This window comes from Manis pentadactyla, chromosome 10 (genome assembly GCF_030020395.1).
Source record: "Manis pentadactyla isolate mManPen7 chromosome 10, mManPen7.hap1, whole genome shotgun sequence".
Classification (NCBI taxonomy): Eukaryota; Metazoa; Chordata; class Mammalia; order Pholidota; family Manidae; genus Manis; species Manis pentadactyla.
The window spans coordinates 89,225,810-89,249,793 of record NC_080028.1 but is presented as its reverse complement, the minus strand read 5'-3'; the positions used below and the strand labels follow the sequence as shown (position 1 = coordinate 89,249,793).

General features: G+C 43.6%; 1 protein-coding gene across 2 annotated transcripts in view; it reads left to right on the top strand.

Moving 5' to 3' along the window:
- Window positions 1–23,984, top strand: part of GALNT17 (polypeptide N-acetylgalactosaminyltransferase 17) — a 481,494-nt gene that overhangs the window by 218,186 nt on the left and 239,324 nt on the right. For both annotated transcript variants that reach the window (XM_036907891.2, XM_036907890.2), the window contains exon 3: window positions 2,489–2,655. In XM_036907891.2, coding sequence (XP_036763786.1) covers window positions 2,489–2,655 — 167 coding nt within the window. The remainder of the gene's footprint in view (window positions 1–2,488; window positions 2,656–23,984) is intronic.

The window sequence follows — 23,984 nt, the reverse complement described above, 5'->3', positions numbered from 1 at the left end:
CACTCCTTACAGAAAGTGCTTAAAAGTTCAACTATAGCTCTCTCCAGCATATTCTGTACATCACCTACATATCAGGCAATAAGGCAGGCTTAGAGGTTATTTTAAGGCAGAGTCTACTTCCCTAGAGCTTAAAGACCAACCGAAACAATGCTGATTTTCATAATGACCATACTCACAGAGCATCCCTACTGTGAAACCCTGAGGACAAGGCCCCGGGAGAGGTGAATGCTGTAAGCTGGGCAAGGTTAGAGGCCTGGGTAGGCCATGTCAGGGAGGAGCATCTTGCAGGAAGGGCCTGAGTTAAGTGAAGGCTCTGGAAGCCTGGCCCGCAGTAGTGGGGAATATACAAAGGGAACAGAGGAGCCAGCAGGGAGAACGGGGGGGGCCGGTCTGGCAGACTGGGTTTTCCATTAGTTGGTGCTCTGCATTTTCATGGGGCTCCCAAATGCTGGTCTCCCTTGATCCTTACGAGGACCTCAGCCAGGTACACAGAGCTAATTGATGGTGTGGATGATTTTGACCGTTGAGGGATGAAGAGACATGAGCAGTGTCTCCCATGTGTGGCAGAGCAGTTCTCAGTTTTGAAATGCCCCGATGACTTCCTGAATTGCTGCCTTGACCCTTGAGAAGGCACAGTCATTCCCCTGCAGCTGCCGTGTTTCCCGCTTCATTGGAGTGGGGGAATCGCCTGCTCCAGCCAAGAAGCCTAGCTCACAGCTCGGCCCTGATGGCAGCACGACCGCATCGCCTGTGGGTAGAGAAGATGGGGCAGGTGCAGGGCAATCTGGCCTATTTTGCTTCTTAATTTCAAGGACGAGAAGGCATTAAAAACAAAGGACCAGAGGAACGAGCCCTAGGGATGAATGCTCAGAGTAGGCGGACGTACACTGTGTGTGTGCTCATGAGTGGCTGGTGAGGAACGGGCTGAGAAGGAGCAGCTGCCAGCCTCCGGATGGCCCGACCCTGGCCAAAGGGGCTCAGAGGGACTTTTGGGGTGCCCTCCTCCCTGGGATCACCATGCAATAAGTGAGGTGATTCCCGTCAGCTGCTTGGGAGCCCATTAATAACCATTCTTGCCTCCTTGGCAGCCTCCAGAAGTGAATTTATAGAGACATGATAAAAATGAGGCTGTGTGATCAATGGATCCCCGGATGGTCTCCTCCAGGAGACACAAATGTATATTGCAACAAAACTTTATTTTCTTCCGAAAATTGCCTACATGATTAATACGACCCGACACAGCCCAAGCTGCTCAGCATAAAAAACAGCCGTATTTCTTGCTCCCTCATCAGGGTTGCTTCCCTCTCGCTCAGTCCCTCATTGTGTCCCTTTGTTTTGCCCTCTACCACATCTTGCTTTGTATTGTGCAATTTCACAGCAGAAGGAGGATGTATTGAAATGCTCCAGCTCACCATTCTGTCCTATTTGGTTTCCACTGTGGCTCAGACTAAGTATAAAAAAAACTCCTCAGAGCTGCCAGGACAGAGCACTGGTGCTCCCGTGGCTGAGCCACGCAGAGCACGTTCCCTGGGTGTTAAAGCATCTCTTACACCATGGGGAGCCCCAGGAGGTCAAAGCTCTGCACCCGAGTCCAGCCTGGATGAAAAAGATTCTTCCCTGTCACTCCTGACTTCAGGGATCGGGCAGTCACTGGATATTAGAGAGGAGGGCCTCTTAGGCAGGTGGCCCCATCTCCTTCCCCAAGGGACATTCTAAGAAGGCTTGCAGGAAGAGTCGGGGTGTGTCAGGCAGTGCACTCCTTGCAGGCAGGAGACCCGCTTCCTCCATGATGATTATTTATACCTTTCAGAATGTAAGCTTCATGAGCACAGTGGTCTCCAGTTCGTGCCTTAGTTTGGACTCCATCAGAAACAGACCTGCCACAGAGATTTTAGTGCATTAGTTGATTTGGGAGGTGAAAAGAGCACCACTAGGGGAGTGGGAAGTAGGACTGCAGAGGGAAGGCCCCCTGGAGGGGTGTTATATGGCTTACCACCACTGAGGGAGCTCTGGGGGCCCGTGTACAATCCTCCCTGCACCCTCAAGTCTGAGTTACCTGCTTAAGGGCTGTGGGGAGCTGGGGCATCTGTGCATCCCCTCCCAGCTGTCTCTGGGCAAGGGCTGATGGAGGTGGGGTGATTGCTTTCTCAGCAGCAAAGCAGGTCCCAGCCAGGAAACACAGGTGCCAGGGTGGTAGTTAGACAGGTGGGCACTGAAGTGGGGCTATGGCAGCCTGTGATACAGCAGATATGTGCCCAAGACTGATGCTTCTGGTTCCTCTAGGGTGGCAAATCTGGGAGGAGTGGGGCTGGGTCCCTTACTGGTCTCCTGTTAGGCCTGATTTGCAGCGCTCAGTCAGGAAAGGCCAAGAGGGGAACCAATGGTTCAAGGCTTGGGAGACGTGGAGGAGGGGCTGGAATCCCTCCTGTGTCCAGCCATGGTGCTCCGCCTCCCTCCTCTGACTCTGCTCTCCCGGCTCTCTTCCCAGGTGTAGGGAGCTCCAGTACTCCAAGGAGCTGCCCCAGATCTCCATCATCTTCATCTTTGTGAACGAGGCCCTGTCGGTGATCCTCCGCTCAGTCCACAGTGCCGTCAACCACACGCCCACACACCTGCTGAAGGAGATCATCCTCGTGGATGACAACAGCGATGAAGGTACGGGGCAGCCAGCCTGCAGAGGGTTCCGCGGAGGGAGATGCCAGCACACGTCAGTGGGGGCATGCCACTTTCACTCCAATGGGAGCCCAGGTGTCTCTGTCTCCTGTCCCTGGGGCCAGATCTGGGGAATGGGAGATGCTTTGAGGCAGAAATCTAAGCCAACACTGGTTCATTATTCCTCGAGTGCCACAGGGCTTTTCAGGATTACTGGTCATGGATGTAGGCTAATTTCCCCTCTTCATGTTACCTAAAGTAGATGACACCCAAAGCTGAATTCCTCCACATTCCCATCCCCAGCCCAGCCCCACTGTCCTGTCATGAGAAGCAAAGTGAAAAATGAAATTCTGTCCCGTGATGGGAACTGTTCGTCTTATGTCAGAATTCCCTTTAGAGCCACCGTGGCTAACATGACTGTAGGCAGAAATGGCTAGTGTTTGCAGGTTTTATGGACTTCAGCACTGTTCAGTAATGATGGCTCAATTGAAAAAATAGAAAACAAGTAAATCTTGGCCAGCAGTAACAAAAATCCTTTGACGTCCTTGGAGACAAGTCAGAGGAAGGCCTGGTGTCCAGGTGGGAGTGGGGGAGTGCTTTCATTAATTGTGCCTTTGTGTTGGCTCATAGCCTACAAAATCCACTGTGCTCACCGCAGGGAGAAGCCCCCAAGTTGGTGACAAGAGACAGCCAGACAGCCAACATGCACGCTCAAGGCCAAGGAGGCTTCACTTCCAGCCCCTGAAGGATTAGGGTTGGGCTCAACCACTTGCTGTCAGCATGCTGAGGAGAGAAGGATTACCCCGTGGGCACTCCCAGAGGAGCATGTGGGACTAGGCAGAGGTCCTGGATGATCCTGATTATCTCCAGGAGCCTGTCACACTTCATCAGCCTGGAGCTGAAGTCACCCTGCCCCTTCTAAACTGGCCTCCTGTAGCAAGTGGATGGCTTCTGTGCACCTTGACTCAGCAGTGTGTCTGCCAGGCCACTACAGGTCTCTAGGGCCTTCAGATTTTGAGGACTAATGGGTCATCTGCTGGATTTTTTATGCCCCAAATTTTGCTGTTTCTTTAATCTTCGACCATTTCATTATCTATAGATTCTTCTAAAAATGATATTGCTAGTCTTCTGGTGGGAAAGAGATTCCTCCCATTCCCTGAAGCCTCTAAGTCATCTGGCAGAGTCTCTCTCTCTGGGGTGGCTCACAGAGCCCCATTCTGCAGCCTCTCTGTGCACCTGCCACAGACCTCTGGCTTCAGCAGCATTCCATGCCCTTACCAGGAATCCCTGACCTTCCTCCCTCTCTGTGTTCTGGACAAGTCCCACTTGTTCCCCAGTATCCCCTACATGTCATGTCCTCAGAGAATCCCTTCCTGACATTCTAGAGCCCCTGCTCTGTGCTCCTTCAGCACCCTATGTCCTGCTCCAGCACACAGCACGTGCTTTTGCCGTGTCTTGCACAGCTGACCTTCCAGGGCTGGGCAGGCCATGTTTTCACAGGGCCTGGCTGGTAGGAGACCCTCAGTGAGCCTCACCCAGTGAGGCAGTGAGTGATGAAGCTCGGTAGGGCTGGGAAAGGTGAGCAGGTCTAGCAGCAAAGCAGCCAGAGGTGGCACAGAGGAGAGCTAGCCAACCCGGAGACGGGAGGGCACCATAGGTACTGGGGTGAATTGGAGCGAGGACTCTCTGCTGGGGGGGCTCTGTCCCCAGGGAAATCCCAGCAGAGTTCAGCCAGAGAGGGAAAAATGGAAATCCAAGCCAGCCTCAACCAGATGCAAGCTCCGTGGGCACAGGGGTCTCCAGTAGATGTCTTAGTTTGGGCTCCCCCAGAAACAGACCCCAAGGCAAAGATTTGAGTTCATTAGTTGATTTGAGAGGTGAAGAGAGCCTCCCTAGGTGGGTGGGGAGGCAGGACTGGGAAGGCACCAGAGGAGGAGCTGTTATACAGATTGCTACTGTGGGCTCTGGCAGCTGAATCCCACTGGGGGCCAGGGACACCCACCTCTCAGAGTCACCTGCTCAAGGGCTGAGGGAGCCACGGTATTAATACACCTTTAGCATCAGATGCTTTTGTCTGAGAACCTTCTGGAACCCCATCCTAAAATTCTGCCTCACGTGGTCTGGGGTAGGGCCGAGAATGTGCATTTCTCATAAGCTCCCGGTAATGCTTACAGCTCTGGGGCAGGGCCCACACCTTGAAAACCACAAGTACCATTGCAATGGTTACACTTCAGGCCTAAATGAAGATGTTTAGTGGTGAGAAAAAGGGGAGAAGAGGTATCTGGTCCAGGCTGACCCTGAAGTTAAGTCCCATTCACCACCCCTCATTCCTCCAAATACCAGGGGATATTTAGAGTATGCTGACACTGGTTCCCTCTTTTCCTTCCCCGGCTTTAGCCTTTATATTTTCTCCAAGCCAGAAGTGTCTTCTCTTTAATTAGAAGACGAATTTAACATTTTTTTCCATATTGACAGTTTCTTTGTGACTAGTACTATTGAGTTTTGTAAATGTTCTGTGTATATCTGCGAAGACCACCCCCCACCACACTGTAATCATGGGACTGAATTCCTGCCAGACATCAATTTTGTGTATTTAGGTAGACTATGAGTTTATTTTCTTAAGTCTTTTTGATAATGGTGTTTTGAAATCTCTTCCTACAATTGACTGTTCCTCCCCATGTTTCTAATAATGTTTGATTTCTGTGTCTCGTTGTCAGTTTCTTTAGTGACTATAGATTTGTATCTTCATGGCTTTGTTATTAGCCATTGCTCCCATTATGTAATGCTTCATCATAGAAGCATAACTTTTCTTTTCCTTGCCTGAATTTAGTTCATCTAGCATTAACATTGTTAGCCCTGCTTGTCTCCTGTTCGAATTTGATGAAAACATTTTTTCCAAGCCTTACCATTTTTTCTTGTCTTAAAAGTAATACGTGCTCTTTGTAAGAAAACTTGAATGTATCAAAAAGCGCATATAATTGGAAAAAAATAATGAAGAGACTAACCAGAAGCAAGTGCTCGTCTGCCCATATTCTCATCCCCCTTTTTTATGTGTGTTTCGCCTAGTTAAGATTCTGTAGTTAAAAAAGTTAATGTTGGTGTTTATCCCCTGAACTGTGAAGTCCAGCATCTCCCTTTCTCTGAAAACAACTTTGAAGACATTTTAATGAGGGTAGAATGGTCCATTCTCAGGCTGGTCAGGACTGACTCAGGTGGGAACTCTCTGAGCCCTCCATCCCCGAATTAGCACATGCAGTAAAGAAAAACAAGGCTATTTCAGAAGAAAAAAAAAAAGAATAAGAAAGATTGGCTCAGGGAATGTGTGAATAAAGCCAGGTGACTGGATCTGCATGCACAGGCAAGTCAGGGGCTTTTCCTGGTTAGTTTTTTATTTTTAAGGTAGTTGGTTCCATTCCGCTTGAGTATTGACCACAGTCTCAGTTGAGCCCAAGTCAGATGCAGTTCTCTGGACTGTTGTACATTAAACTGAAATCATCGCTCACCAAATCCAGGGGGCACTTTCCTGCTCCAGTCCTGCTGATCTGACCTTATTGATGCTTCCCTCCAGGCCTTTTCTCCTTCTGAGAGCTTAGCACCCCATCTTCTGATTCACCTCTACCCTCTTCCTCCTGGGCTCCCTGTTTCAAATGGGATCACTCGAGAATCTCACTGTCAGACCACTGTGGGCAATTCCTCCACTGTGCCCATCCTGATGATCTCCAAATCCATCCTCCCAGCCCAGAGTACTCAGCCTCTCTCCTAAGCTGCAAACCTGTGTTCTCTGTCTCCTGCACTGCTGGAACCAGGGGCCCTCTGAGACTACAGGCTCTGTCAGTCAGTCCAATGGCTAACTTAGCCATTCTCCTCTTGCCCTTGGAAACCAATCTGCTTCTGATCCTTTATTTCATGTCTCAGTGAGGGGCTGTGTTCTCCTCCTCCACTTCCTGCCAGCATCTCTTGAGTGTGGTCCTGCTGGCCGGATCCAGGGCCACTGGTCTTTGTTCAGGCCCTCAGCATTTTTCTCTTGATCTTCATTTGAGAAGTTGAGGGTAGGGAAATTCAGGTACACAGAATTATATTGATCCTAACTCTTGACACACCCCGTCATTGGTCCATGCATGGTCATCCTTTATTTTCCCTAATTTTTAATTGAGATATAATTCACATAACCTAATATACACCATCATAAAGGATATACAGTTCAGTGGCTCTCAGTATATTCATGTTTTGTGACTATCACCACTATCGAATTCAAGACTGTTTCCACCATCCCCAAAAGAAATCCTGAACTTGTTAGCAGTCTCTCCTCAACTGCTTGGGCAACCACTAAGATACTTTCTGTCTCTCTGAATTTGCCTATTCTAGAGATTTGATATAAAATGAAAGCTACATTATGTGGCCTTTTGTGTCTGGTTTCTTTCACTTAACATAATGTTTTCTAGGCTCATCTATGCTGTAGCATATACATCAGTACTTCATTCCTTATGGCTAAATATTATTCCATTGTATGGGTAGAGCTCCTTGTATTTGTTCATTCATTGCTTGATGGATATTTGGGTTGTTTCTGCTTTTTGGCTATAAGAAATAATACTGCTATGAACATTCATGTGTATGTTTTTGTGTGGACATGTTTTCAGTTTTCTTGGGTATACACCAAGGACTGAAATTGCTGGGTCATATGATAATCCTGTGGTTAATTTTTTGAGAAACTGTCAAGTCTGTTTTTCACAACCAACTGCTTTTCACAGAAGCTATATCATTTTACATTCCTACCAGTGATGTGTGAAGGTTTCAATTTGTCTGCATTCTTACTTGTTATTTTCCTCTGTGTAAATTATGGCCATGCTGGTGGGTATGAGGTGGTATCTTCTGATTTTATTTGAATTTCCCTTACAACTAATCATTTTTAGTACCTCATCATGTGCTTATTTGCCATCCATCTATCATATTTGGAGAAATGTATATTCAAATCTTTTGTTCATTAAAAAACATGGGTTATTTGGCTTTTTATTATTGAGTTGCAATTGTTCTTTATATAGTCTGCATACACATTCTTACCAAATATGTTGTGTAAGTATTTTTTGCAAATACATCTGCAAATGTTTTTCTCCCATTCAGTGGGTTGTCTCTTCACTTTCTCTTTCTTGATAGTCTCCTTTGATGCACAAACATTTTTAATTTTGATGAAATTGAGTTTGTCTATTTTTCCTTTGGGTGCCTGAGATATTCGTGCCCTAAGAAAGGGTTGCCTAATCCAAAGTCACAAAGATTTACACCTATGTTTTCTTCTAAGAGTTTTATAGTTTTAGCTCTTACATGTAGTTCTTTACCCATTGTGTTAATATATGGTTCAGGGTAGGGGTTCAAATTAATTTTTTCACGAGAATATTTAGTTGCCCGAATACCATTCGTTGAAGTGATGCTTCTTTCCTCATCGAATGGTCATAACACCCTTGTCAAAAATCAACTGACTGTAAATGTGAGGATTTATCCCTGGACTCTAAATCCTGTTTAATTGATCTGCATGTCTATCCTTATGCCAGTGCCACACTTTCTCTAGATTTTTATTTATTTTCAACAAATATTTAGCAAAATCCAATCAACCTTCTGAATACCCTCCAGAATAGGAAAGAAACACCTCCCATGCTTGCTTTATTCCTTCTTGCCCTGGCCCACAGTGGGACACCAGGCAGAATGCTCCACTCATGGAAGATTGTTTCTTTGGAAAAGACCTAATGAATGCTTATTAAGCAACTACTATATGCCAGTCCCCAGTTCAGTGCGTGGGGTGTGCCCTTGAACAGGCCAAAGTGTCTACCTTTATAGAGTTTACATCAGGCAGGGGAGGCAAACATGGAGTAAACAATAAATAATGTAATTTATGATAGTCATAAGTGCGTTAAAGGACATGAAGAGGAGTCACACACGGCATAATTGCTGTATGGGCCAGAACTGCTGTTTAATGAGGCCCATCAAAATGGCCTGTCTGAAGAAAGGATAATAAGATAATCATTATAATAAGTGAGCTGTGGGAAGAAGCAAGGCAGAGAGAACAATGAATGTCAAAGATGTAGGAGGCTCCTCTCAGGACAAAAAATATCCTTTAATTATAAAGAAATTTACCATCTCCTGAAACAGAAGGTCCCGATATATGCCAGGGTTGGTTGATCAGCAGTTCAGCCATACAGCAGTACCACGAGATCCTCTCTTTCTCTGCTCGGTCATTTTCCGCATTGATATTGTCCCAAACCTGCTGTCTTACAAGAACGAGAAAGCAGCTGCCAGCTGCCCCATCCACACTCATCCCTTCCTTGGGTTTTCTCTTAGAAGTAAGGACATTCTTCCCAGATCCAGTACCACACTGTCTTGATAACTGCTCCTTTGTAGTTAAGTTTTAAAATCAGTAACTGTGAGTCTTCCCGCATTATCTTTTCTCTTCCTTTTCAAGATTGCTTTGTCTAGTCTGGGTCCTATGTTTTGACATATGAATTTTAGGGCCAGCTTGTCCATTTCTGCCAAAAAGACAGTTGGGATTTTGTTAGGGATTTCATTTAATCCTATAGGTCAACTTGAGGAATATTGTCATCTTAACAATATTAATGCTTCCAATCCATGACTTGGCTATCTTTCTGTTTACTGAGGTTTTTATAAGCTCTCTTTCAACAGTGGTTTATAGTCTCCAGTATACAAGTTTTGCCTTTTTGGTTAAATTTATGACTAAATATTTTATTATTTTTGATGCTATTATAAATGACATTGTTTTCTTAATTTCATTTTTGGATGGCTCATTGCTAGTGTATAGAAATGCAACTGATTTTTATATATTGACCTTTTGTCCTTGTGCTTTGCTAAACTTGTTTATTAGTTCTAATTGTGTCTTCATGTGTATTTAGAGCTTTTTAGATATAATGTAATCATCAAACAGTGAACATTTTACTTCTTACTTTCCAATCTGGATTATACTAGTACCCAGTCCACACAGTTCTGGCCCACAGAGCAATTGCCCCATGTGTGACTCCCCTTCACGTCCTTCAGTGCACCTATGACCTTCTTAAATTACATTATTTATTGTTTACTCCATGTCTGTCTCCCCTGCCTGATGCTTTTATCTATCTATTGATTGATCGATTGATCAATCATCTATCTAGTTAGTTGGTTTTCCAGGCTCCTTTATTTTTTGAAGTGTAGTTTGCAATAAATACTTGTATCCTATCATGTCAAGAACAAGACCATTGACCTATGAGCTTTCAAAGTCTATTCTGGAGAAGACAGCTAAGTCATGAGTGAGCTCAGGGAAACAGGGGTGCTCACCCCAGTAGGGGCGTCTGGCAGGGCTATTGTGTGGACTGGGTATTAGTATAAGGCAAAAATCTGGACAGATATAATGGCTGCCTGGTGTTTTCTTCCCCTACCCTCATTACAGTGTGCTGCCTACCCTCAGGACAAAGTCAAAGCAGAACACATCTGAGGGATGAAATCGATGTCCTCAGCTGATCCAGGCAGCAGGCAGGGAGAGAAAGCGCAGGCAGGCTGTGGTCAGAACATCCAATTCTAGGGGGAAAGGTGGGAATCTATCCTCATTCAGACATCATTACACTCGTCAGAACAACAGAGATGACTAAGATTGAGATTCAGTGTCGATGAGGATACAGAATATACAGCATATGCAGTATATAGACTTATACATATTTCCATATTCTTCTGATGGGACAGTACCACATATCAAAAGAACTATTTATCAATTCATATTAAAAGTTCTTGTCTCATTCAGACAATCTGTCCTCAGCTTAAAACGAGGTAAGTTTTCAAGAGAGATGGTAATGACAGCCCTCCATGAGTCTGCACGGTGGACAGTGGCCTTGGGGGCTATGTGTCACTGTCACCTAGGATCTCCCTGCGTCAACCTCGTGGGGTTCTCCTTAGCCCCCTCTCCTGTGCGGAATTCCATGGCTTGCTTTTTCTTGGCTAACATACTTATTTTGCTGAAATAACAGTTAGAAGCTTCTTAGGAAAGACAGCAAGGAAGATAAAATCTTTTGAGATCATCCATGTCTGAAGAAAGCTTTATTCTAATTTTCTATGTGAATGATGGTCTGGTTGCATTAGATATCACCTTCTTTCAGAATTATGATAGTTTTATTCCATTATCTTCTGTCTTTCGATATTTAAAAAAAAATAACCAAAGGCCATCTGATGCCTGATCCTTTGTGTGTTTTTTGTTTGTTTTTGTTTTTTTCCTTTGTGGAATCTTCATTGTGTCCCTAGAGGTTTGAAATTCACAGTGGTGAGCCTTAGCATAGGCTGGACGTTTATGCTTCCATCTGTCATCTGATGTCTCTCAAGTTTTGGAAAATTTCTTGAGGTATTTAGTTGATAATTCCTCCCCATTTTTTTCTCTATTCTCTTTTAGCATCTCCCATTATTCCATTATTAAACCTCCTAGATTGAATCTCTAATTTTTATCTTTTCTATTCCTTATCTTTACTTATCTTTTTATTCTGCTTTGTTTGCTCTTTCTTCAGCTTTATCTTCCTTCCTGTCACTTCCTTCCTTCCCTTCTGTTCAGTTGCTTATTTCTGCTATCATGATTTGACTTCCATGATACACACACATGTACACACACTCATTTTTATTTTCTGCAAGTTACTTTTCATAGCATATTGTTCTTATTTAATAGAAGCAATATGTTTTCTTATCCCTTGGAGTATATTAATAATATTTTGTTTTGTTTCTTAGTTTTTCCCCCTGGGTGGTCCATTTCCACAACTTGCTTTTTTTCTTCATTGTGCCGTTTAGTTTCTATTTCCCACCTTGGAGGCTTCTCAGATGTCCTGTGAGCCTGTGATCTGCTCATGACTACCTCTTTAAAGGTGACTAGACACCAGGGCTGGGAGAGGCAGGAAATGGAGAGCTATTGTTCAATGGATACAAAAGTTTCATTTGGGGAGATGGATGAGTAGTGCTGATTGTTGCACAACAATATGATTGTACTTAATGCTACTGAACTGTACACTTAAAAGTGGTTACAGTGGAAAATCTCATGTTGCATATTTTATACATACACACACATGTACACACACACATACACATTCATACAGCAGCTGGGATTGGACTTAGTGGTTGGGACAGCAGAGAAGTCTGCGTGGTCTGGAGCATGGAGTGGGGATGGGGATCTAGTGATCAGAGGTACCTGGTGCTCCTGGCTTAATTACCTCCTGAGGATTTGCTGCTATAAACTCAGTTGGTTTCTTGTTAGCATGGGGTCACCCGGCAGACGTCTGTGAAGGTGACTACCCTGCTTTCCAGCTTCCCCAGTGGTGTAGTTGTGTCTCTTCTCATGTTTTCTCTGATCTTGGAAGGTGGTAGGTTTTTTTTTTTTAATCCCTTTACTGTAGTTTTCAGTGACTTTTTTAAATAGGGAAAAATGTCCGATTTATTAATTAAATTCATCATCTTGTCCTGAAAGTTCCATAGTCATTTTTAAGAACTTTAAATATGAATTGATAAATTGCTGTCCTGATATGTGGTGCTGTCCATGAAAAGTAGAAAATAATGTCTTTTTCTCTGTATCTTACCAACACTGAATCTTATCTTTATCATCTTTACTGTTTTGATGAGTGATAAATGCCAAATTATGTTTAAATCTACATTTCTTGAATACTGGTGATGATTAAAACTTGTTCATATGTTTAACTATATTTTCTTTTTTTTTAAGAGGTTTACCTACTATTGATGATTCCTTTTTTTTTCTCCTGGAATATTTTATTTTGCCTTTCAGATTTATAAAAACTTTACTGTATTAAATACATGTCTTTTACATTTATTTTATAGGTATTTCTCCCAACTTGGCTTTTGAATTTGATTCATTTACAGTATTTTTTGACAAGCATATATTTTACATTTTTATATAGTCAAATCCATCAGTCTTTTCCTTTAGTGACAGCCTAAGAAAGTTATTAATCATCCCTAAATGATACAAATACTCATGGATGTATCCTTTTCAAAGTCAATTCCAAATGAGTTACATATTTTATATTATAGTTTGAGAGTTTCAGTATAGATACCCTGGCCTCTATATGCTTATCTCAATTTACTGAATAATCCGTCCTTTAACCACTGACTTGGGATTTCCTGTTTTCATATGCTAAAATATTTCAGATTTGGAAACCCAATCTGAATCACATGAAGACTGGTTGGTTATGGATGAGGGTGAAGAGAAAGGATGGAAGAGTTTAAGAGGACTCCCAGAGTCCTGCGTTGGGTAATAGGACAGGTACTGGTGCCACTTATTAAGAAAGGGAATATGGCAGGAGTAGGGATTTGGGAAAGGAATTGAGTTCACTTCTGGGTATGTCAAATCCAAATTCTGGTGGAAGTTTAGTGTGCCTTCAAATCTCAAGTGAGAGGTAACTTCAGCCATTAAATTTTCCTTAGAATAGTGTCAGAGGTTTCTTCATTTCTACTACTCTAACCCTTAATGCATTTGAAAAATGCGTCTTATCAACAGGTTTTATTGCTTTTTGAAAACTTCCCTCATTAACTTTTTGGTCATAAGCAATATCATTTGGAGGAAAAAGTGGAATCAAATCCTGCATGGTCTTACCCACAGCACTTACCTTTTCTGATCTTGAGTGAATTGGGGATAATTGTGGCTTTGATATGGGGTTCAAATTGTGAGGTTTAGAGGTCATACTTGTAAAGGCCCATAGTACAAGTCCTGGCAGTATAACAAAGGACGTTACTGTTGAGTGTGCTCATGGTATTACTTGATTTGCTGGCTCCATCTCAATCATTAACATTTAACTTCTGTGTCACCCCCATTGGGAAGCCTTTCAGGATTTCCCGGCTGCAGCTGGGTTGGGCACTCTCGGCCTCTGCTCCCTCAGCACCAGTGTATAGTTTGGTGCAGCACTTGGTGTGTTGTGTTGTGTGTGTCTACTTGCCCATCTTTAAACTGTAAGACCCTCAAAGGCAGGAACCATAGTTCCTCTGTGCTGCCTTCCCTAGGCTTTCCACACGGCTGTTTATGTAACTGAGGGAAAAAAGTTGGCATCTCTGCCTTCAGAATGTATCTGTCTCCTTTGCTGCCTTCATTGTTGGGTCAAAAAACTTCTGCTCAGCCCTGTAGCCCTGTACATAGGCTTGTTAATCATTGGAAGGCATATTGTTTGTGAGTTAAGACGGAAACAATCAGCCCCTTACCCGAAACTTGCCTTCCCTGAGGAGGTAAAGATGTACAAAATGGGTGACTGGATTGTCAAGACCTTCTAGGACCATCACGGCCAGACCCGTGTCAACAAAATGACTAACCAAGGACAAGGAGTTTCATAACCGTCCTCAGACCTTTGCTGAGGTCGATGGTCACTTCCGGATCTCAACCCCCTCCTACTGTAAAAGAAGCTTGAAGTCAACCCTGAGTTAAGATGGTTCTTTAGGACAGTAGTCTGCTGTATTCTTGGTCTGCTGCCTTTCCAAATAAAGTCACTTTCCTTGCCTCAACACCTTATCTCTCAACTTACTGGCACATCATGCAGTTAGTGGCATGAGCTTGGACTCAGTAACAGTTACAGTGATTGTTGAATATGTTAATTTAAACTGCACATTGGCAAAGGTTTTTCTTCTTCTATCACCGACCTGGGAGATTTTGTATTTGGGGTGGTGTACATTTTTTACTGCAACACTGCAGTTATTTTGGTTCATATCTTGAAAACCACCTATCTCCAATTATCATTTGAGTGCCTTGTGATCTGGGCAGCTGTATACCGTGTCACTAATATTTCCCTGTGGAATGAGCATACCTGATCAAGCATCTCTCTGGGTTGGCGTCTTCAAAGGCTGACAGCAGGATGGCTGAGTTAGAAAACTTTCTGAGTGCAAGGTTAAAGCCTCTGGACTTCCAAAAGGGATTTTGGAGAAGGCACACTGGCATTGTTTGCTTTTCTTCTTGGTTTATAATTGCAGAGATAGGAGAAGTCTTGTGTTTCAGGAAGATAACACTTTTCCTGTGTTGTTGAGGATCTGAGTAAAGTAGCCAAGAGACACCTTGTTATCACACAGCTCCATGCTGGGCCAGGCTTCCTTGTTTGAACGTCACCTGCCTTTCCCCCTACCTGTAAATAGCCTTCCTAATCAGAAATAATACTTGTTTTTGTCCCCAGCCGGATCACTGCAATGTGACAGCATTTGCATTGTGAATCTGTAATCACAATAAGGTGGTACATTTACATTTTTCCTTGTGTATTTTAGGCTATGAGAAAGAAAGAATAAAGAGAATGTGTATCTTCATACAAGGGATGGTGGGAGAATCCCAGTTAAAGTTAACTCACTTTAGAAAACAATAACAAAAAAAACTTGTTATTTTGTAATAATTGTAAATTCATAGCAGTTACAAAAATGTACAAGACTTCTCACATATTCTTCACTCAATTCCCCCAAAGGGTGACTTCTTGTAAAACTGGTACATTACCGGTAAATTGGTGCAATCCACAGTTACTTGAATTGTACAAGTTTAACATGTGCATGTGCATGTGTGTGTGTGTAGGTGGTTCTGTACAATTTAATCACGTGTGTAGATTTCTATAACGACCACAACTGAGACACAGAACTGCCCCCTCACCACAAAGCTGCCCCACACTATTTCTTTATAACCACAGCCCCCACCTCCGTCCCTGACCCGACAAGCACTAGTCAGTTCTCTGCCTCCATACTTTTGCTATTTCAAGAAAGTTCTATAAATTGAACAATACAGTACATCATCTTTGTGATTGGCCTTTCACACTCAGCATAAGTCCCCTGAGGTCCATGCAAGTTGCTGTGTGCAGAGTCTGTTCTTTCTTTATCTCTGCCTACCATTCCATGGTGCCGGTTTGCCACTGTTTGCTTAATCCTTTTCCTGTTGAAGGACATTTGGTTTGTTTCATTTTGGGGTTTTACCAATAAAGTTAATATGAACCATCATGTACAGATGTTTATATGAAAATAAATGTTCATTTCTCTGGGATAAATGCCCAAGAAAGCAATTGCTTGGTCTTCTAGTAAATGCATGTTCTAACACGGGGTTTTTTTTTGTGTCATTTATTACATATATGTGACATTCCCTCTTATAAAAAGGACTTATTTTTTTTTTCTCTCAATGATTTTTTTTTTATATTATTAATCTACAATTACATGAAGAACATTATGTTTACTAGGCTCCCCCCTTCACCAAGTCCTCCCCACATACTTCTTCACAGTCACTGTCCACCAGTGTAGTAAGATTCTGTAAAATCACTACTTGTCTTCTCTGTGTTGCACATCCCTCTCTGTGCCCCGCCCCCACATTATACATGCTAATCGTAATACCCCCTTTCTTTTTCCCTGTCCTTATCCCTCACTTCCCTCCTATCCTCCCTAGTCCTTTTCCCTTTGGTAACTGTTAGTTCATTCTTGGGTTCTGTGAGTCTGCTGCTGTTTTGTTCCTTCAGTTTTCCTTTGTTCTTATACTCCACATATGAGTGAAATCATTTGGTACTTGTCTTTCTCTGTCTGGCTTATTTCACTGAGCATAATACCCTCTAGGTCCATCCATGTTGTTGCAAATGGTAGGATCTGTTTTTTTCTTATGGCTGAGTAATATTCCATTGTGTATATGTACCACATCTTCTTTATCCATTAATCTACTGATGGACATTTAGGTTGCTTCCATATCTTGGCTATTGTACAAAATGCAGCGATAAACATAGGGGTGCACCTGTCTTTTTGAAACTGGAGTGCTGCATTCTTAGGGTAAATTCCTAGAAGTGGAATTCCTGGGTCAAATGGTATTTCTATTTTGAGCATTTTGAGGAACCTCCATACTGCTTTCCACAATGGTTGAACTAATTTACATTTCCACCAGCAGTGTAGGAGGGTTCCCCTTTCTCCACAAACTCGCAAACATTTGTTGTTTCTCTTTTCGATGATGGCGATCCTTACTGGTGTGACGTGATATCTCATTGTGGTTTTAATTTGCATTTCTCTGATGACTAGTGATGTGGAGCATCTTTTCATGTGTCTGTTGGCCATCTGAATTTATTCTTTGAAGAACTGTCTGTTCATCTCCTCTGCCCATTTTTTAATTGGATTATTTGCTTTTTGTTTGTTGAGGTGCATGAGCTCTTTATATATTTTTGATGTCAACCCTTTATTGGATCTGTCATTTATGAATATATTCTCCCATACTGTAGGATACCTTTTTGTTTTATTGAAGGTGTCCTTTGCTGTACAGAAGCTTTTTATCTTGATATAGTCCCACTTGTTCATTGTCGCTTTTGTTTCCCTTGCCCAAGGAGATATGTTCATGAAGAAGTCACTCATGTTTATGTCCATGAGATTTTTGCCTATGTTTTTTTCTAAGAGTTTTATGGTTTCATGACTTACTTTCAGGTCTTTGATCCATTTCGAATTTACTTTTGTGTATGGGGTTAGACAGTGATCCATTTTCATTCTCTTACATGTATCTGTCCAGTTTTGCCAGCACCATCTGTTGAAGAGACTGTCATTTCCCCATTGTATGTCCATGGCTCCTTTATCAAATATTAATTGGCCATATATGTTTGGGTTAATGTTTGGAGTCTCTATTCTGTTCCACTGGTCTGTGGCTCTGTTCTTGAGCCAATACCAAATTGTCTTGATTACTGTGGCTTTGTAGTAGAGCTTGAAGTTGGGGAGCAAGATCCCCCCCACTTTATTCTTCCTTCTCAGGATTGCTTTGGCTATTTGGGATCTAGGTGGTTCCATGTGAATTTTTGAACTATTTGTTCCAGTTCATTGAAGAATGCTGTTGGTATTTTGATAGGGATTGCATTGTATCTGTATATTGCTTTGGGCAGGATGGCCATTTTGACGATATTAATTCTTCCTAGCCAGGAGCATGGGATGAGTTTCCATTTGTTAGTGTCCTCTTTAATTTCTCTTAAGAGTGTCTTGTAGTTTTCAGGGTATAGGTCTTTCACTTACTTGGTTAGGTTTATTCCTAGGTATTTTATTCTTTTTGATGTAATTGTGAGTGGAATTGTTTTCCTGATTTCTCTTTTCTATTAGTTCATTGTTAGTGTATAGGAAAGCCACAGATTTCTGTGTGTTAATTTTGTATCTTACAACTTTTCTGAATTCTGATATTAGTTCTAGTTGTTTTGGAGTGAAGTCTTTAGGGTTTTTTATGTACAATATCATGTCATCTGCAAATAGTGATAATTTACCTTCTTCTTTACCAATCTGGATTCTTTGTATTTTTTTGTTTTGTCTAATTGCCATGGCTAGGACCTCCAGGACTATGTTGAATAACAGTGGGGAGAGTGGGCATCTCTGTCTTGTTCCCAATCTCAGAGGAAAAGCTTTCAGCCTCTCGCTGTTCAGTATGATGTTGGCTGTGGGTTTATCATATATGACCTTTATTATGTTGAGGTATTTGCCCTCTATGCCCATTTTGCTGAGAGTTTTTATCATGAATGGATGTTGAATTTTGTCGAATGCTTTTTCAGCATCTATGGAGATTATCATGTGGTTTTTTGTCCTTGTTTTTGTTGATGTGGTAGATGATGTTGATGGATTTTCGAATGTTGTACCATCCTTGCATCCCTGGGATGAATCCCTCTTGGATATGGTGTATGATCCTCTTGATGTATTTCTGAATTCGGTTTGCTAATATTTTGTTGAGTATTTTTGCATCAATATTCATCAGGGATATTGGTCTGTAGTTTTCTCTTTTGGTGGGGTCTTTGCCTGGTTTTGGTATTAGGGTGATTTTGGCTTCAGAGAATGAGTTTGGGAGTATTCCCTCCTCTTCTATTTTTTGGAAAACTTTAAGGAGAATGGGTATTATGTCTTCTCTGTATGTCTGATAAAATTCCGAGGTAAATCCATCTGGCCCAGGGGTTTTGTTCTTGGGTAGTTTTTTGTTTACCGCTTCAATTTCGTTGCTGGTAATTGGTCTGTTTAGATTTTCTGTTTCTTTCTGGGTCAGTCTTAGAAGGTTGTATTTTTCTAGGAAGTTGTCCATTTCTCCTAGGTTTTCCAGCTTGTTAGCATATAGGTTTTCATAGTATTCTCTAATAATTCTTTGCATTTCTGTGGGGTCCATCATGATTTTTCCTTTCTCGTTTCTGGTTCTGTTGGTGTGTGTTGACTCTCTTTTTCTCGTAATAAGTCTGGCTAGAGGCTTCTCTATTTTATTTATTATCTCGAAGAACCAGCTCTTGGTTTCATTGATTTTTTTCTATTGTTTTATTCTTCTCAATTTTATTTATTTCTACTCTGATCTTTATTATGTCCCTCCTTCTGCTGACTATAGGCCTCATTTGTTCTTCTTTTTCCAATTGTAACGTTAGACTATTCATTTGGGATTGTTCTTCCTTCTTTAAATATGCCTGGATTGCTATATACTTTCCTCTTAAGACTGCTTTTGCTGCATCCCACAGTAGTTGGGGCTTTGTGTTGTTGTTGTTATTTGTTTCCATTTATTGCTGGTTCTCCATTTTAATTTGGTCATTGATCCATTGATTATTTAGGAGCATGTTGTTAAGCCTCCATGTGTTTGTGAGCCTTTTTGCTTTCTTTGTACAATTTATTTCTAGTTTTATACCTTTGTGGTCTGAAAAGTTGGTTGGTAGGATTTCAATTTTTTGGAATTTACTGAGGCTCTTTTTGTGGCCTAGTATGTGGTCTATTCTGGAGAATGTTCCATGTGCACTTGAGAAGAATGTGTATCCTGTTGCTTTTGGGTGTAGAGTTCTATAGATGTCTATTAGGTCCATCTGTTCTAGTGTGTTGTTCAGTGCCTCCGTGTCCTTACTTATTTTCTGTCCGGTGGATCTATCCTTTGAGGTGAGTGGCATGTTGAAGTCTCCTAAAATGAATGCATAGCTTTCTATTTCCTCCTTTAGTTCAGTTAGTATTTGTTTCACATATGCTGGTGATCCTGTGTTGGGTGCATTTACATTTATAATGGTTATATCCTCTTGGTGGACTGAGCCATTTATCATTATGTAATGCCCTTCTTTATCTCTTGTTTCTTTCTTTGTTTTGAAGTCTATTTTGTCTGATACTAGTACTGCAACACTTGCTTTTTTCTCCGTGTTGTTTGCATGAAATATCTTTTTCTATCCCTTGACTTTTGGTCTGTGCATATCTTTGGGTTTGAGTTGAGTTTCTTGTTGGCAGAATATCCATTCTATTACTCTGTGTCTTTTGATTGGTGCATTCAGTCCATTTACATTTAGGCTGATTATTGAAAGATATGTACTTATTGCCATTTCAGGCTTTAGATTCGTGGTTACCAAAGGTTCAAGGTTAGCTTGTTTACTACCTTACTGTCTAGCTTAACTCACTTATTGAGCTATTATAAACACAGTCTGATGATTATTTATCTCCCTTCTTATTCCTCCTCCTCCATTCTTCATATGTTGGGTGTTTTGTTCTGTGCTCTTTCTAGGAGTGCTCCCATCTAGAGCAGTCCCTCTAAGATCCCCTGTAGAGGTGGTTTGTGGGAGGCAAATTCCCTCAATGTTTGCTTGTCTGGGAATTGTTTAATCCCTCCTTCATATTTAAATGATAATCGTGCTGGATACAGTATCCTTGGTTCAAGGCCCTTCTGATTCATTGCATTAAATATATCATGCCGTTCTCTTCTGGCCTGTAAGGTTTCTGTTGAGAAGTCTGATGATAGCCTGTTGGGTTTTCCTTTGTAGGTGACCTTTTTCCTTTTTCTGGCTGCCTTTAGTACTCTGTCCTTGTCCTTGATCTTTGCCATTTTAATTATTATGTGTCTTGGTGTTGTCCTCCTTGGGTCCCTTCTGTTGGGAGTTCTGTGTGCCTCTGTAGTCTGAGCAACTATTTCCTCCCCCAGTTTGGGGAATTTCTCAGCAATCATTTCTTCAAAGACACTTTCTATCCCTTTTTCTCTCTCTTGTTCTTCTGGTACCCCTGTAATGTGGATATTGTCCCTTTTGTATTGGTCACACAGTTCTCTTAATATTCTTTCATTCCTGGAGATCTTTTTATCTCTCTCTGTATCAGCTTCTATGTGTTCCTGGTCTCTGGTTTCTATTCCATCAATGGCCTCTTGCATCTTATCCATTCTGCTTATAAGTCCTTTCAGAGATTGTTTCAATTCTGTAATCTCCCTCCAGACTTCATCCCTTAGCTCTTGTGTATTTATCTGCAGCTCTGTCAGGATGTTTATGATTTTTATTTTGAATTCTTTTTCAGGGAGACTGGTTAGGTTTGTCTCTGCAGATCCTGTCTCAGGGGTTGTCTGAACTATCTTGGACTGGACTAAATTTTTTTGCCTTTTCATGGTGATAATGGTGCCAGTAGGCAGGTTGTGGGTGTGTCAGCTGGGAGAAGAACATCCTTTCCTGCTTGCTGGATTCCTTGCCCTTCTCCGCTGCCTGTGTTGGTTTCCCGCACTCCTGGAGCAGCCACCAGGTTAATCCCCTAAGCTGCTGTGGGCAAGGTCTCCGTCAGAGCAGCGCAGAGCCCTGCGGGGAGTGGCAGGCATGCTAGGTGCGCTCCTCTGTGAAAGCGGCACCCCTGCTGGGCAGCTGTGTGCCAGCAGCAGCCTTTGGGTCTGGCCCAGGTGGCTGTGCATTGGGCTGGGATTCTGGTTGGCTGCTGAGAGTGCGGCTACTCCCTCTGGCACTGCTGCAGGTGCACACAGGCCTCTCCCACGCTGACCTCTTCCGGACTCCTGTGGCGGCACTGCCGCCAGAATGCATGGGCAGCTCCCGGGCTATTTGGTAGCCACCATGGCGGGCTTTCCCAAGCCACTCCCAGTCCCTTCTGGCCCCGCTGGTGCACGCGGGCCACTCCTGGTCCCCTCCAGTGCCGCCTCCCCCAGTGCGCGCTGCCGCTCTCCCACTACTGGGCTGGTGTGTCGGTGTCTGTGCCAGTTGGGGGAGCAACTGGCAGGCTGCTTAGTGCCGTGAGGGACTTCAGAGCTGCGCTGCCACGCAGGGGTTTAGGGCACCTAAAGTTCCCCGGGATTCCCAGCTGCTGGCTATGTGTGCCAGGACGACTTCATCCAGCTGTGGGTCCCTGTCTCTTTAAGACTTGCAAAAAGCACTCACTTTTCTTTTGTCTCAGGGGCGCTGGTTGTGGGGACCCTGCCTACAGGTTTTGCTTTTCCGTTTCTCTAATATCCAGCACCCCGTGCACCTTGTGTCTGCGTTCTGGGTGCGGATTTCTAGAGCTGGTTGTTTAGCAGTCCTGGGCTTTCACTCCCTCCCCATTCCTACTCCTTTCTTCCCGCCGGGTTCTGGGGTGGGGGGGCATTTGGGTCCTCCTGGGCCTCAGCTTGTATCTTACCCCCTTCGTGTGATGTTGAGTTCTCGCAGATGTAGATGTATCCTGGCTATTGTACTGCATCCACTGGTGTCTCTTTTAGGAATAGTTGTATTTATTGTATTTTCATAAATATATATGTTTTTGGGGGGAGATTTCTACTGAACTACTCACGCCGCCATCTTCCCATGATGCCTAAATGGCCTAATTTTTAAACTTCCAGCTTGGCTGCCAGTTTGGGCCTCAGTGACCTTGACAGCAGTACTGAGAGGAATGGTTGCATTCCAGCAGAACCAAGAGCAATCCAGAAAGTGTGTTTGAGGTCTTGCCCTGTGAGCAGACTTTTGGATCTCATTAGGTAGGAGCCCAACAGTACAAGAATGCAGGAGCGTCTGACACAACCCAGGGACAGGAGTGAGGCTGGGCCAAGGGAAAGTCAGACCCAGGCACTTAGACACTGCCAGGGTTCTCTTCTCTGCTGTCTCTGAGCAGGGAAATCTGGCCACAGAGATGGCCCAAAGTTGATGTTATAATGACAGTCTCAACCATTGAAAAGAGACAGGACTGTCTTCCCTGGGAAATCCCAAATGAAGGGAAATGGTGCTCTGTTATGGGACATATCCTCTTCCTTGGAACTGCCCACACTGGCCAGGAGAGCAGGGTCATGCACAGAACCGCCCCAAACCAGGAACACTGGGGGAAAACTCCAGAAAGGCAAGGGGCTGGACGGACAAGCACAGCATGGGCTCCTAGTGTTATGACCACATCCTGGGCACTTGTGCTTGGGATTCCCACAAGTTGGGGAAATAAGTGAGATGTTTGTGAAGTGTGTGGCACTTGAGTTGGACCCTGAGAGTGCATTAGAATTTGGATATGTGGAAAGGGGAGGAAACAGCAGTGGGGGAAGTACACGGAGAAAGATCTAGAGGAAGAGAAACATGGGGCATGTGGAGGGTAGTACACAGATGGGATTTGATGGGTAAGAATTGATGGGGGGATTGGAGTTTCAGAAGGAGTCCCATTCAGAGGTGGGGAGTCTTACCAGGCCACAGGATTGAGGAGGGACACAGTGAACCGGCAAGTCTTTGATGTTCACAGGCAGTGATGTGCAGCCTCAGAGCAGGAGAGGGAGCCCTGGAGCAGCCCAGTCTTGGATGAGGATCATCAAGACCAACACAGACAGACAGGTGGAGTAAGGACGCCCAGGGGTTGGTTGAAATAGTTGTTAGGAAGGCCAGACATGGCCATTTTCACCTTTGTTCCCTGAAGAGCAGTGTTTAAGCTTTAATTTTATTTTATTGGAAACATGAGGTGGATACTTTAGTGGGCATGGATGTGAGTGTCTTCAGATCCCTTTTGCTATGAGATCTGGTCAGCCTGTGGGGCAGAGGCCCTCAGCGTCAGGCTGTGCCGTGGGGTCTGGGAGGGCCTGGACCAAAGCCAGCAGAAGCCTAGAGCAAACCCTTTGCTTGCCTCTTATCCTATGGCAAGATCAATGCCTTCACAATCAGGAGGGCTATGTCCTGCCCAGTCTCTAATTTCCTTCTCTCACATACATGGAAGGACTGTCAGTGGTCTGGCCTCGAGGGGATCTCCTAGTTAATTACCCCTGCAGGACATCCAGGAACACCAGGGGTGTCAGGGCACATGCAGAGTGGGTGTGACAAGCCATTCCCTGGCCTGGGCATGGCTCTGAGTTGCTAACAGGGCACCGGTCTCCTTGGGTCTTGACAGCACCCTGTGACAGTGGGAGAGGGTTGTTGAGATCCATTTTCAAAAAGCAGATGAAGTTTGGAGAGGAGCACAGCCAGGAAGGACAGGAGCTGAGGCCCCAGCTCAGCAGTCCTTGTCCCAGAACCAGACTGTTTGCCTCCTTCCCTGAATCCGCCCTCACTTTGGGGCCTCTTGTCCCTTCCAGTCTATGACTTCCTTCCCTGCTCGCATCCTACAGTCTCATCAGAGTCATCTCTTTGTTTCCCAAGACTTCTCTGCTCTCCCTTCACCTGCATAAAGCTATACACATCATAAAAATT